The sequence below is a fragment of the Plecotus auritus genome (assembly GCF_963455305.1).
Source record: "Plecotus auritus genome assembly, chromosome: 7".
NCBI classification, from domain to species: domain Eukaryota; kingdom Metazoa; phylum Chordata; class Mammalia; order Chiroptera; family Vespertilionidae; genus Plecotus; species Plecotus auritus.
Genome location: NC_137774.1, coordinates 170,769,088 through 170,784,601, shown reverse-complemented (window position 1 = coordinate 170,784,601; position 15,514 = coordinate 170,769,088). Strand labels below are relative to the sequence as shown.

Sequence of the window (15,514 nt, the reverse complement as noted above, 5' to 3'; positions counted from 1 at the left end):
CCTGCTTTTGGATCTTTCCACCTATAACCACATCCATTTCCAGCATCACCTGAAATAACCTTTTTACAATTACTTTCCTCTATTAAAAGTCAAAAAAAATGAAACAATCAGAATAACTTTTACAAACCCTTATTTCCATATTTGGTATGCAAAGTACTCCAATTAGAGATTGAATCCCAGAGTTTCCAGGTTTACATAAATTAATAATACCTAAAGTATAAAAAGAAAAAAATCATTGACTTGAATTTCAAAAAAAAATTAGTAATCTATATTTTCTCTTTGAGTTTGGGTTCAAAATTATTTGCTAAAGTCATCAAAATGGTATTTCTCAAACTCTGATGTTTGATGTAATGTGAGAGATTACAGATTATGATACAGTCTCTATAGATCATACTCTGCACTAATCAGGAAAATGGGTGGTTGCATCTCATGAAGCAACGGTGTTCTAGAGTTCATTTGTCAATCAATTTTGGATTTTGAAATATATATAATAATGTTACAAATATACAAAGGCTTATAACTCATGAACAGTACCACAGTGTCTAAATATTACTTAGGAAATGATTTTTGTGAGAAAAATGTTTTCAGAGTTCTACCTTGTAATGCCGGTACTTCTCTTCCTACTTCAATAGGAGGGTTGAAGTCTCTCAACCGTCTAAGTTTCTAATGATGGATCAGTATACAAGGGCTAGAGGACAAACTGAAGCACGGTAGAGATAATGTTTAAGAGATGCAAGGGAATAGAATGGCAGAGCTTAGAGCATGGAAGTAAGGAGAATGAGAAGGTAGTAGCTAGGCTGTCCTGGTAGCTAGGATAGAATTCATGTGTTGGTAAGACAGAAACAGCTCTAATGGCAAGGAAGTTGAAGGATGGCAAAAGATGATAGTTGTAGCTATAGGAAACAAAGTTAGAGTGAATTCTGAGGTAAGGGCAGTGATAGTTAAACTTGGCAGAAGGATTGTGTTGGTTTCTATGTTAAAATAGTGCGTGGAGGCTGGTTAGGTATAAAAAAGAATGTGTGATCGTTGGGCCCTCATAAATACCTCGTTTATCCACGAGGGTAAAGGGAAATAGGCAGTCATGAGGACACAGCATGAATGGAGATTTTACCAAACCACTGAGAGGTAAGGGAAGTCACTGAACACATACTGGCTAGGGGCCAATGGCTGGGATAGTAATTTGCATGGAAAAGATATCTTAGTTAGCGTTACCTAGGTACACAGATATGTTTAGGAAAATTTTCTTGTTCTGTTTACTGCTACACTCCTTTGTATGCTATTCCTTAAATTATTCTACAAAGTCAAGAAGGAAGAAGATATTTATTAATATAAAATAGCACACTTAGTGGTGGTATTATTTTAAGAAATGTTTGCTTTCTATTCCACAGAAAGATAAAGCATGCTTACTCCCTCTTCTCAAGAAATGTAAGACTACTAATGGCCTACACCTTGCTTATTTGGTATTAATGATATTTCATATTGTACTTTTAGGTAACAAACTTTAGTTACATATACAGCTAACACCTTCTTCATATATATATATATATATATATATATATATATATATATATATATATGTAGATAGATAGATCACGTTTAATTTTTTTAATTGCCCAGGTAATCATAAGACTTACAAATAGCCAAGTTTAACAATTCTGTACAAATTCTTTTAGCTCTAAAAGTAACATGGAAGGTAAGACTAGATTAACATCTACATTAGATGCTGCAATAACAACTTAACATTTGAAAACAGAGTCAAGTAACGTACCTGCCCATGACCGGAATGTTGCTATGATTCCCATTTTACTGGCTAGAAACCTTGCTTCTCTGTCTTCTCTGTGGTAGTGGAGGGGGAGGAAAGAGAGTCAAAGAAATATGTTAAAATAAAAAGTGAGTTTTTCCTGGTAATGTATCAGAACAAGCGCTATCATTAGTTAACAATTAAGTATTTACACAGGAAATAAAACAACTTGTTAAAAAAACAAAGATCAGATCTACCTCAAAGCAAATTACCTGATTACATGGGAAACTCCCTCTCCAATTTAAGATTCACAACATGGTTTAAAATAAGTTATAAATTTTGACTTTTCTATTTAGTTCTACATTTCCTGCTCTTTTGGAAAAATATTCTTAGATAGCTCATTAACACCTTTAATTGAGCAATGGAGACAACACCAGCCTGCTCAGTAAGCATTTCTCTCTGGAGGCTGCCCCTCAGGAGAGAAAATTAACACATAAACCTCTTACTTTTATCATGTGTATTCAAGTTGCTTTAAAATTTTTACCCAAACTTATTTGAGCATTTCCAACAAGCAAGCTCAACAACCTATTCACTGAAATGTTATTAAATAACTGGATAGTGTTAATATCAACAGCTTCTTTCTTCTTTGTAATTGTGTATCCAATCATCTCACTTGTTCCTTTCCATGCAATAGTTTATGACACGCAACAGAACTATAGTTTTGACCCTTGAACAACATAGGTCTGAACTGCACAGATCCACTTAACTGCAGATTTTTATTTATAAATATGTACAGTGCTGTAAATGCATTTCCTCTTATGATTTTCTTAACATTTTCTTTTCTCTTATTTTAAGAATGCAATATATTTGTATTTAAGTTTTGGGGGAGACAAAAATTATACACAATTTTCAATTGTGCAAGGTGTCACACCAAACCTTCACGTTGTTTAAGGGTCAACTGTATTTATATTGGTTAAACATTTTCCATGGATGACTTCAATACAGATAGCCATCTTATACTCCATGCCACCTCAACCATCTCTACCCTGTCAACTGTCCATTTTTTTCTGTGCCCTCTTTTATTCTTCCCCAACAGAGTTCTTAACAGTTTTTTTTTTTAATATATTTTATTGATTTTTTACAGAGAGGAAGGGAGAGGGACAGAGAGAAACATCGATGAGAGAGAAACATTGATCAGCTGCCTCCTGCACACCCCCTACTGGGGATGTGCCTGCAACCAAGGTACATGCCCTTGACCGGAATCGAACCTGGGACCCTTCAGTCCGCAGGCTGACGCTCTATCCACTGAGCCAAACCGGTTAGGGCAGAGTTCTTAACAGTTTTGAGAATACAGAAGTCAAGAGAATTGGGGGTGAAAACACACACACACACAAAAAAAACAGAAGGGATTAAAAAAAAAAAAAGACAGAAAATCAAAGAGCAGTAATCAAGTAGTCTATGAGAGAAATGAAACATTTAAAAACACATACACAAAAACAAATCACACTAAGCTCTGTAGCATCACTCAAAATGAGAATATAACAGAAACTAAAATGGGGGTGTAGGGTGGTGAAAGAAATGAGAATTGGACAACTGTCTGATTAAGTTTTTGACGCTCCTTCTCTTAAAAATTGTAGTAATATTACTTCTATTGACGGCCTGGTCATCCATTTTCTAACCTACTCACTAAATTTGTAGTATTTTAAAAACACATTTATTTCCTTATTCCCTGCCACAATGTACTCATGCTCCCATTAACTGCCCACACTCCAGGAACAGTACAAGTAAAGTACAGACCCAAAGAGGAAAAAAAGAATTTTGGTGGAATGTATTTTCCCCCTTCTAACTCTAAAAAATATCCCAGTTCCTCTTGTTCATCCTGATAAATGCCCCCATCCCCTTGAGATTCCGTGTCCTAATCCCTGGATCCTGTGTACTGTATATGGTATCACCACCGTGACAGTGATTATTTTATGTGTATAGCCCAGAAGACCCTAAGAAAGGGAGATTGTTGGTAGGCTTGATCCAACTGAAAAGTTTTCTCTAGCTGGTGGCAGACAAGCAAGTCTAAGAGAGATTCGAAGCACAAGGATTTGAGCAATTCTTGCTGTGTTTGAAGATGGAGGGAACCATGTGGCAAAGAAAGAGGGGGGTTCCTAGAAGCTGAGAGTAGGTCCTAGCTGACAGTCAGCAAGGAAACAGAGTCCTAAGTTGTAGAACAGCAAGAAAGTGAATTCTGCCAACAACCTGAGAGAGGTTGAAAATAGATTTTTCACCACAACCTCCAGATAAGAGCCATACCTGACTTGCGAGTTACTGAATTGTGAACTAATAAAAGGGTGTTATTTTATTAATTTTTTTAAATGTATTTTATTGATTTTCTTACAGAGAGGAAGGAAGAGGGATAGAGTTAGAAACATCGATGAGAGAGAAACATCGATCAGCTGCCTCCTGCACACCCCCTCCTGAGGATGTGCCCACAACCAAGGTTCATGCCCTTGCCCGGAATCGAACCCGGGACACTTGAGTCCGCAGGCTGATGCTCTATCCACTGAGCCAAACCAGCTAGGGCCTAAAAATGATGTTATTTTAACCTGCTACACATTGGTAGTAATTTGTCACAAAGCAATAGAAAATGCATATGCTCTCCATCAATAAAGAGAATGTCCAAGTGTCATTAAAAAGGCCAAGAAAGGAGCTTAAAAATCCTGAATTCAAAACTTAGCAAAAAACAGGTTTGAGAAGTCTTAAAGAGAGAACATCTTAGCTCAGGACATGATATGTTAGGATGTGGTAAGTCCACAGTGATAAGGTGATTAGAGATATAAAACCACTGTTTTAAATTCAGGAGAAAAATGAAAAAGAATAAAAATATCCCTATTTCACAGTGTTCCAACCTTAGTGAGGAATTTTAATAGCGACATCTCAAAATAAGCGAGTACGTCTGCAACCCAACAATCCTACTAGGAAAACATCTCATATCATATTTACTGGAATTGTGTCATTTGCAAAATCTTTACATACAGTACATTATTTGACCCCTGAATCAGTTTAATTAAAAAGTTATTCTAGAATATCTAGTGAACTACGTGCTTTTGTCTCCCAAAAGACTTTGAAAATTATCCTGTCTCATTTCTAGAAAATAATCTTTACTCTATCTCCTTTTATTTCCCTTTGAACTTTACTCTCAAAATTCTACCTAAACTATCTTCCTGTTTACTCAATTTGTTAAGGAAGTTCTTCATTCCATCCCCCTTATTTCATTCTTTTAGTCTCTCAATGTAATTATGTTAAAAATACATACAATAAAAGAACCCAAAGATCTATGTTTCTACTGCAGCCTTACTTATTTTTTAAGAAAATCCTCACCCAAGGATATGGGATATATTTTTAGAGAGAGGAAGGGAGAAGAGAAAAGGGGGAGAGACAAGAGAGAGAGACAGAGACAGAGAGAGACACACCCCGACCAGGATCAAACCTGCAACCCAAGTTTGTGCCCTGACAAGGAATCAAATCCACAATCTTTTGGTGCACAGGATGATTCTCCAAACAACTGTGCCACCAGCCAGGGCATAATTTACATTTTTTTAAAATAAGAAGTTAACTCTAAGTCTTTAAATTTCCCAAAGCCCACTTTTAATTTTTGAAAAGTAATAATGTTAATTACATTAGCAGAGACAACATAACTCCATGAAATAATACATTTACTCAAACCCACACTGTTCTGGCTCTACATGCAATCAAACAAATTTAAAACATTAACAGCAACACATGCCATCTTTAAAGTTATAGGAACACGTGATACTTACTTGAGCTGTCCTTCAGCCGTATCTGGACTATGTCTGTAGTGAAAATCAGTATAGGGTGCTAAAATTCGCTAATAAAAAGAAAAGCAGGAAGAGAAAAAGTGTCCTTATTGTAAAACGCATTCTTTCTATAACAAGCAAAAATTAATTCTAATTCTCTATGTCCTTAATTGGGTATACTGTTCGAGAAACTTATTTCTTTAAATTCATCAACAACAAATATACTTGAGTAATTTTTTTAATGTAGAAACTGAATTTTTGAACCATTAAATTGAGGTATCACAGAAATGTATGATTTGATGGATTTTCTCAAACTAAGTGCTCTCCTTTACCCAGCACCAGGTGAAGAAAACATCAGCAGCCTCAAAACCTCCTTACCTCCCTCTGTACTCACAAGTTACTACTGACCCCAGGATTACTACCCTGATCTCTAACACTGTGACTTAGTTTTGCCTATTTTTGAACATTATTTAAATGGTTTTACTTTATAAATTAATTCTCCTCTTGTTGCTAGTATAAAGAAATACAAGCTATTTTTGTGTACTGTCCCTGTATTTAGCAACTCTGCTATAAATTCACTCATTTTAGTACTTTAATCACTCGATCTCATTTTCTAGTCTCTCACTGCCTATTCCACTATTGATCTGAATTTTAATTTTAAATAATTTAAAATACAGAAAACATCACTGATATTGTTTTTGACAGTTTTTTATATTTAGTCATATAAGTACTTTTCCCTTCCTCCATTTCCTTGTTTGTCTTAGATCATTTTCCTTCTGATTGAGAATTCCCTCTAGCCATTCTTTCTTTGTGTGTTTCATTTTTAAACAATACATATTATCTCACACTAGAGGCCTGGTGCATGAAAACTCATGCACTGGAGGTGGGGGGTCCCTCAGCCCTGCCTGCCCCCTCTCACAGTCCGGGAGCCCTCAGGGGCGAGAGGCAACCCGGCAATCAGGGGAAGGAGATGCCCCAATCACACCTCTGCTGCTGCCACTGCCGGCAGCACAAGCCTTGGCCAGCCCTGGTTACCTGAGACTTGGGCGGCCCTGGGTGGCTGGGTAGCCACCATCCAAGGCTTGCCTGCGCCTCGGGCGTTGGCTGGGCAGCCATTATCCGAGGCTTGTCTGCGCTTTGGGCCAGCCCTAGATGGCTGCGTAGCCACCATCCGAGGCTTGCCTGCGCCTCGGGCCAGCCCTGGGCGGCTGGGGGACTGAGGGGACTAGGGGACTCCGAAGGCAGGCACACGGAGCGGCCAGATGCTCCTGGGGGCGGGCCCAGCCGTGCCGCATGCCTGCCGCCCCGGTGGGGCTGAGGGGAGTGGGCATTGCCATCTTGTGGCTGTGGGTGCTGCCATCTTTGAGGGCGTGGCAGTCAATTAGCATATTCCCTCCTTATTGGCTGTGGGTGCCTCCATCTTTGTGAGGGTGTGATGGTCAATTAGCATATTCCCTCTTTATTAGATAGGATAGGATGGTTTCTGTAGGTTAAGGCTACTGATCATCTTTTCCTGATCACCAATGAGTTGAATTGAGCCTATGTTGCCATTTGATAAGCTATAGTGAGTACACTTTGGTTTTCCTGTGCCTACAGTATGGCCTTCCGGTGCTTTCAATAGAGAGCTTGACAAGTATTTTTCTCCTTAGAATTTATTTTTTCTTCAGTTTTAAACGAAGATCTTTAGCTCTCCACCCAGGATGGCTTTAGATTTCGGGAAATGTCAAGAACAGGAATCAGCTATGAAATGTCCAGTGTTGTCACTTTAGTAACACACAACTGTCAAATGCTCCTCCTGTTTTTCTGATCCCAGCAAAAACCCACATGGATTTTCAGCTTGTAATTCTATCCTCATCAGTAAGGGGACACAGGAAAGAAAGCAACTGCATAATCAGCGTACACTGCTTCTTAAAGGCCTTTCATCGTTTGCTCAGGGCCCTTCTCCTGGCCTTTGCATCTTATGCACTAGAGACTGCAGCATGTTCACTGTGCTTTCCTCAGGTTTTAACATGGGAGCTTCTACTCTGCATAGATTCTCATTTCAGCAAATGTCTGGAGGGGTAAGACAGACTTGGTGGACTTTCCATATCTCCAGGCTTGTCATGCCATAACCCTTAGGACGGCCAAGTAATCCGGTGTTCCATCCAGGCTTTGGTCCTATTTTTAGTTGCTAGCCTGTGCCCAATCTGCAAGTGCTCCCAAGGGCATCTATGGATCTTCAGGGAAACTCGCCAAGTATCTTCCTTCCTTCCCTGGTCCTTGTTGCTTTCACAGCTCTATACTGCATTAAATGCACGATTTCCACAAATGCCCAGCTTTTCTTGTTTTCCATAGCAGATGCTATGAACTACTCTATCCCACTCTGAAGTGTAAGTTTAATAAATATTTTTTCAAGTTTACTATAAAATTACAATAAATTTACAACCGTTACAGAATATCTATTCTATTAACATTATTATATTAACTCTACATTTTTTCCTGAGATCAAAACATATTACATAGAGTATAAACAGAAGCCAGGGCAAATTTAAAAAAGGGTTTCTAATAGGAGGAAGATTTGGGCCTAACAACAGAAAGTAGCACTGAAAAAATTTTTTTTGTATGTAGAAAAGGGAACCAATTATCAATTTACAGTGAAAATTGATAAAATTTAATACATAGAAATGAGGACAATATTCTCTTTGCTGCAGTTTCTACAATGAAGAAGATGATAAAAATGATGTTGATGATGATGTTGAGTACCATCCAAGGCAACCAGTATTAGTTAGGTACTTATTTTGTGCCAAGTACTAAATAAAATATTTTATGTAGATTAGAATATATGAGAAAATAATGCCTAACTCATTATAAGCTTTACATTAGTATTAGCTGATGCTATTATTACTGCTACTGCTGCTGCTGCTACCGCTACCGCTATTATTATAGTACTTACTAGACGCCCAGTGCATGAAATTTGTGCACTCGGGGCGGGGGGGGGGGGTCCCCTAGCCCAGATTGCGAGAGGGCGCAGGCCAGGCCGAGGGATTCCACCAGTGCATGATCAGGGCCAGGGAGGGATGCAGGAGGTTGGCCAGCCGGGGAGGGATCGCAGGAGGGCTCCAGGGAATATCCAGCCCATCTCACTCAATCCCGATTGGCCGGACCCCAGCAGCAAGCTAACCTGCCAGTCGGAGCGTCTGCCCCCTGGTGGTCAGTGCACGTCATAGCGAGCAGTTGAGTGGCCTTAGCATATCATTAGCGTATTACGCTTTGATTGGTTGAACGGTTAGGCTTTTATTATATAGGATTCTTCACAACTCTTCAAGGTATAAACCATGACCTTCATTTTACCTAGAATAAATGGGCCCAGGACAGGCTAATAAGTAGCCCCAAATCATAAAGCTAGTAGGTCATACAGCAAAAAATCAAAACCAGATCTGTACAGCCCAAAGTCTTTGTGCTCAATCACTGTGCTATTCTGAGGGATCTTGTTAAGGAAAAAAAGAAACTAATTTTGTGGTTTTAAAGAACAAGATAGAAGCAAAGATATAGCCATCTACTTAAACGTCTAACACATTATTTGAAGTTTTTTTTTCACTTTGGGCTTTTTAATCTGCTTTACAATTAAACAGGAACAAAATGGAGGCCTACACATATTATCTTCCTTCACTGTAATAATCTTGCCAATCTTAAAATTATAGATTTTTAAAAATAAAACACACACAAAAGAATGTAAAGCTATACAGTAAAATGTAAAAAATGCCAGTCTATTCCCATTGGACTACCTAAAGTAATGCATTTAAAATCACATATAAAGAAAAATATTGTACTTAAATTTGTTGATATGATATAAGCTAATGTCAATGTTATAATCCAAAACATTTTTAATATCCCTAAGAGAAACAAAACTAACATTTAAGATTTTATATAAAATGATTTAGAGAGACAAACTAGGGAACAATAAATCTTTTATACCTGGCATAATTTCAATCCTAATACAAACAAATCATGAGTTTAAACTTATTCTAAATGATATCTGTAATGAACCACCATGTAGTATATTCACACAAATAAACTATTAGAATATAGTTTGTGGTAATTCTGTTCTAACCTCCACTATATACTTGATTATAAAAGACTAATTATTTTAGTCTAACTAAAAAAAAACAATGAATTAGTAAAAAAAATTTTTAGTGCATTCTATTTCTTTCAAGTATATATAGTCATTAGTTGCTAACAAGTGCTTCTAAGTTCAGAGACTTTTAGCATGGTTTAGATAAATAAATGGTATATTTTTAGCAAGACCTATTCACAAACAATTAACATATTAAAATCTTTAGCTATAGAATATTGCTGGGAATAAGCCAGTATTAGTAAATTTAGGTTTGATAATGCTGTGCTGCATCTACTTACTTTAAAATTGCAAAGTAAGAGTTGTATTTAAAGTCATTTTAAAACTAGAAAAGAATATCGAAGTTCCTACCTCTAATTCTACATCAGCTCGCACATATTGTCGGGTCTTTGGATGATTAAGGAGGTGCAAAATTGTAGTAATGAGGGCCTCATTTATTCGACTTAATTGGCAATCGATCACGTTTTTCAAGATGGTGTTTAGTCCACCTCGAAGGGCCACCACCTCTGGATTCTGAAGTGCTAAAATAAAAAAGAAAAACTTAATATATTATATGGGGGATAATTAATAAAAAATAAGTCTGAAAATGGGGCTTTTATTTTAAAACAATTTCCTTTCTGACTTGAAAAACTCTCTAGTCAAAGACATTTAAAAGGGCATATGGATAAAATGTATCTAATAAGAGTCATTGAATATACTTCCCAAAACTCTGATTTTAATTTTTATGCCTCTGAATTTTTTCATATCCTTTGTTCATATTTCACTGGAATGGTTTTTCTTTCCTATTAATTGCAAAGACTTTTTTATATAGTGGGAATATTAGTCCTTTATCTGTTTCAAATCATTTATCAGATTTGTAACTTTACTTTAGATTTTAAACTCAGATTTTAAGCTCAGGAACTCCTTTACTTCAAAGATCAGGCACCTCCATGTATGCTATGAGTGCACAAACGTGACGTTGAACTTTTTCAATATGTTGTTTGGCCATGCATGTATTTCTTTGAGAATCGTCAATTTTTCCTATTGATCTGTATGTAAGTTATTTACTTATCATGCTTGTTACTTTTTTTTCTTTGTTCTTTCACTGTAGGATGTTTTCTTGCCTTCTTACAATAAAATCTGTAGCTGCTGAAATCTGATTTTCTTTGTAATTCAAAATTCCTGTTCCTTACAATGATCAGTAAATATTCATCCACTTTTCTGTTTTCCCCATTTAACTCATTATTTTTTAAAAATATATTTTTATTGATTTCAGAGAGCAAGGGAGAGGGATAGAGAGATAGAAACATCAGTGATGATAGAGAATCATTTATTGGCTGCCTCCTGCACACCCTCTACTGGGGATTGAGCCCACAACCCAGGCATGTACCCTTGACCAGAATCGAACCTGGGACCTTTCAGTCTGCAGGCCGACATTCTATCCACTGAGCCAAACCAGCTAGGGCATCCCATTTAACTCTTTAATCTTTTTGCATTTAGAATTCCTTTTTTTTTTAATGTATGATGGATTATTTATTGCTTTTAACTCACACCAAGATATTATGGTTAACTAATGTCTGAAAGGCGGACTTTAAGAGATTTTATTTTAATAACCAGAATTTGGACAATTCTTATGTACTAAATTTCATGATGAGAAAAACTTTAAAAGTTCTAGTGTTAAGGTCACTTAGGAATTATTTGTTAAATAGCAAGTCCTCTATTCTATCAAGAATGTGTGCTACTTTTTCATAGCTTTGTACCAATAACTAAAGAATTAATGTGTTAAAGACATTAAGGAATGTTGCATATTCTTTCTAAAATACTACATTTTTATTACTCAAAATTCTAACCTAGTTCACAGATAATAGCAATGCATGCTCGGACCATTCTGTCTCTTTCTTGAAGTCCATCATTTCCAACTGCTATTAATGAGTTGGCCACAGAGCTAGGAAACAAGGAAGCATTCACAGTAATCATCTGTAATGGGGAGAAATCAGAAAAAGAAGTTACTTACTTCATAATACATTTTTAAAACCTACTTTGCTCGGTTTGAGGTTTTTAAGATTATAGAGTTTTTATAAGATTCAGGCATCAATTTTAATCTTCTGCTTCATATGAACATTTCAAATAATTAATATATTATTGCATCAATAATAATTGATGCAACTGATGTTAATATCATTACTATAAAAAATGTATTGCTTTTTTCCCTGATAGTCCAGATCATAAATTAGTTGACCAACAAGATTTAATGTTTCTGAGATACTAAGCTCCTCAGGAATAGAATCTACATTTCAAACACTTCTCGATACCTAGACATAATATATTAGTGGGGACACCACCTGTCAACACACTACTGTACTATTGCATTCCTAACTTTCTTCTCCATATACCCATTTACCTCATTATCTCTACTCTCATCCCTATCAAACTCACTGATGTGGCTCCCCAGTCTTTCTCACTTTGCTGTAATTAATGTCGGATAATCTTCCTATCTGTAACCATCATTTGTTGCTATTCCAAAAGGCAAAATTAATTATCTATAATCTATTTTTAGTATTTCAAATATTACAATAGAAAAAGTATGTCTCTGGTGATAAACTTTGGATGAATCTACTTTAAGTGAAAAGTATAATTGGCAATAACATTTGGAAAACTGAAAATAGATAACATGTATCTTCAGTATGGAAAACAGAAAAAAAAAACTATGTAGTTAATGACTGTTTAATAAATAAAGACTATTTGGTAGATGAAGTATTTCAAAATAAATTCCTGAAGTGGGAATAGAAGAAAATGTTTTCTTTTACTTGGGTGGTGATAAAATATTGGAGATAATTAACCAGTCCTGGATATTACTGCATTTATAATCCTGTTGAAAAATAAGACTTATACTATGAAACAATTAGAGGATGCAATATAACTAAATTAAAGATACCGAGTTAAGTCCTATAAAGGGTCAAAGGAAAGATCTGTATTGGCTAGAGTACTTATACATGATTTATGTTAAGAAGCATTATGCAGTATTACAAGGTTCAAATGAAATAAGATACTGTTCCACAACAATAAAATAGAGATGTCTAATAACTATAGAATCTACAAAATTCTCACATTCATTTCTTAATCAGTATTTTCTATTCATCAGAAATGTCGAAGAAGGATAGAAGAAAAGGGAAAGGAGGTATAAAAAACTGATCTTTCTAGATGACAAAATTCTAACTTCTTATGATATTAATTTGTATTTTAATATTTATTATTATGTTTATAAGGAGCTTATAAGAAAAATTTCCCTCAAAATAAACGTAATGTATTCTGAAAAGAGTTCGTTAGGAAGCCAGGCCACTTGGCTTTCAGAGCTAAATCTACCATTAGTAAACTACTAGAGGCCCAATGCACGAAATTCATGCAAGAGAAGGCCTTCACGGCTGCAGCGGCTGCCTCAGCCCTCGCAGAGTCCGGAAGGTCATCCAGAAGGTCGTTCTGCTGTTCAGTCGTTCGGTTGATTTGCATATTATGCTTTTATTATTATGGATTAACTTGGCCAAATCAATTTTCTCAGTGCTTCTGTTTCCTCATTTATAAAAGAAGGATGCTTATGACCAGATGACTTCTAGAATTTAAAGTATAAAATCTTAATCTATGAAGCTCAAGTGCTATGAAAAAGAATAACTATAATTCTTTTTTTTTTTTTTTCAAATGAAATCTCTCTTATTTTCCAGGGAAATATATGCAAAGAAACTCTTCAATTCTGTGTAAATCAGAAAATACTTTTCTCAAAAATCAACGAGTACTCAATAAAGAAAAAGTCATATAATTCATCTCTCTTTAAAGAAAATTTTAATAACCTTTTTAGGCATGATATGACAGATACAAATACATTAAAGAGTAGGTAATAATTTGTAAACTTCTATAAAGGAATTAGAAAGACAGAGTTCTCTAAGGGAAATATCTGAAATTTGAGCTGAGACTGAAAGATGAATATAATGTAGAAAATCATAAAAATTAATAGAAAGAGTAAGAAAGAAATAATGATCTTAACAGTGGCAAAGGGCAGCTTGTCCACACTCCTCCTATTCCTATATAATAAAAGGGTAATATGCAAATTGACCAATGGCAGACTGGTCGCTAAGACGCACACTGACCACCCGGGGACAGACGCTCAATGCAGCAGCTGCCCCCTGGTGGTCAGTGCATTCCCACAGGGGGAGTGCCGCTCAGCCACAAGCCGGGCCGAAGGCTGGCAAGTGCAGTGGTGGTGGCAGGAGCCTCTCCCGCCTCCACGGCAGCACCAAGGATGTCCGACTGATGGCTTAGGCCCGCTCCCCAGGGGAAGCGGGCCTAAGTTGTCAGTTGGACATCCCCCGAGGGCTCCTGGACTTCTAAAGGGTGCAGGCCAGGCTGAGGGGACAGCCCCCCCAACAGTGCACGAATGTTGTGCACCGGGCCTCTAGTAATGACATAATGAGACAAGTCATAATTGGTTGGACCAAATGTTGGCTCTGAATGCCCAAGTAAGAAGATAGTACATAATACCAAAAATAATTGTGTGCCAAAGAGGTTTGGCAATCCAAAGAACTAAGTTCTTACACTGGATATGCCAATATCTTGCTGTGAATCAAGGGCAAATAATTTCCCTAAATGAATCTCTTTTCAATTGTAAAAACACAAAACAGAAACACACACACACAAAAACCCCTGCTATATTATTAATCTCTTATTACATGCATTAATAAATGATATATAAAGAAAATGATGACTTATAATTTAAATTACAATTTAAAGAAAAGCAATAGCTGACCAGTGAAAAAACTAGATTGAAAATCAAAGAGATAAGGAAGGATTGCCTGGACTGGAGAGACAAGGGAAAAAAAATCACAGACATTGAAAAAGAAACAAGAAAACAAACAAGAACCTTCCGAATGATTGAAGTAAGTGAAAGTGAAGGAAAAGTAATATAAGTATTCCTTAATTACTCATAGAGCTGTTCTCCTAAAGCAACAAATATTTTTACTTTTAAAACTAAAAGTATATACTTTTACAAAAAAAGTTAAAATTTTGCATGCATACAAAAAATCCTCAGCAATTATATTATCATTAATTTCTACTAGCTCAGTTGCCAAGATGTTACTGAAAAAGAGAAATGTTTGCTTTGGTTGTTAAAAGTACTAATGAAATTATAGCTCCTCAGGCCAATAGAGTCCACTGTTCATTCAGCAAGTGTGTTTTCCCTTTAACTGCTTTTAGCTAAACCAAAGAGAAACCCTGTGTCAGGACTCTTCCTGGGAGCTTATAGTCTACCATCAGGTACAAGCAATTTTCCTGCTCTTGGATTCACAAACGGTATCTGCCACAAATCACTATGGACTTCAGAAGATAACGAACAGAATGTAATTTTGTTATGGAGTTATTAAATTGTTTTCAAGAGTCTGTTTACTGGCCATTTTATAAATTTGTAACCTATACAAAAATGTTTACAAAATTGAAATGAAATGTTCTTTAAATAATTTTTAAAACTGAATTTGTTTGAATCCATTTGGAGTTGTCTTTTCTTCTGAATGCAATTTCTAGGGCAACAATTCTCAAAGTGTGGTCCGGGAAACTAAGGGTCCGACCTAGGACATTTTCAGGGATTCTGCAAAGGTAAAACTGTTTTCATAATAAACCAAAGACCTTATTTGTCTTTTCCTACTCTCACTCTCTCACAAGTATATATTGAAGTTTTCCAGAGACTCCATTGCATGTGAAATCACATCAGATTGAATACCAAAGCAAATATCATAATCCAGCTATCCTCTATCAAGACAGACATTATTTGAAAAATCTAACATAATGCCACTCTACTCATTTTTTAACAAGTATAGTTACTTTTATTAAAATGTT

The 15,514-nt window shown here is 36.1% G+C and overlaps 1 protein-coding gene across 2 annotated transcripts in view; it reads right to left on the bottom strand.

Annotated features, from left to right (window-relative positions):
* The window catches only part of RICTOR (RPTOR independent companion of MTOR complex 2), a 92,145-nt gene that overhangs the window by 31,563 nt on the left and 45,068 nt on the right, over positions 1-15,514 (bottom strand). For both annotated transcript variants that reach the window (XM_080680450.1, XM_080680451.1), the window contains exons 7-11: positions 11,488-11,614; positions 10,010-10,179; positions 5,551-5,618; positions 1,769-1,836; positions 128-210 (exon numbers count right to left, since the gene is read on the bottom strand). In XM_080680450.1, the coding sequence (XP_080536576.1) occupies positions 128-210; positions 1,769-1,836; positions 5,551-5,618; positions 10,010-10,179; positions 11,488-11,614 (516 nt within the window). The remainder of the gene's footprint in view (positions 1-127; positions 211-1,768; positions 1,837-5,550; positions 5,619-10,009; positions 10,180-11,487; positions 11,615-15,514) is intronic.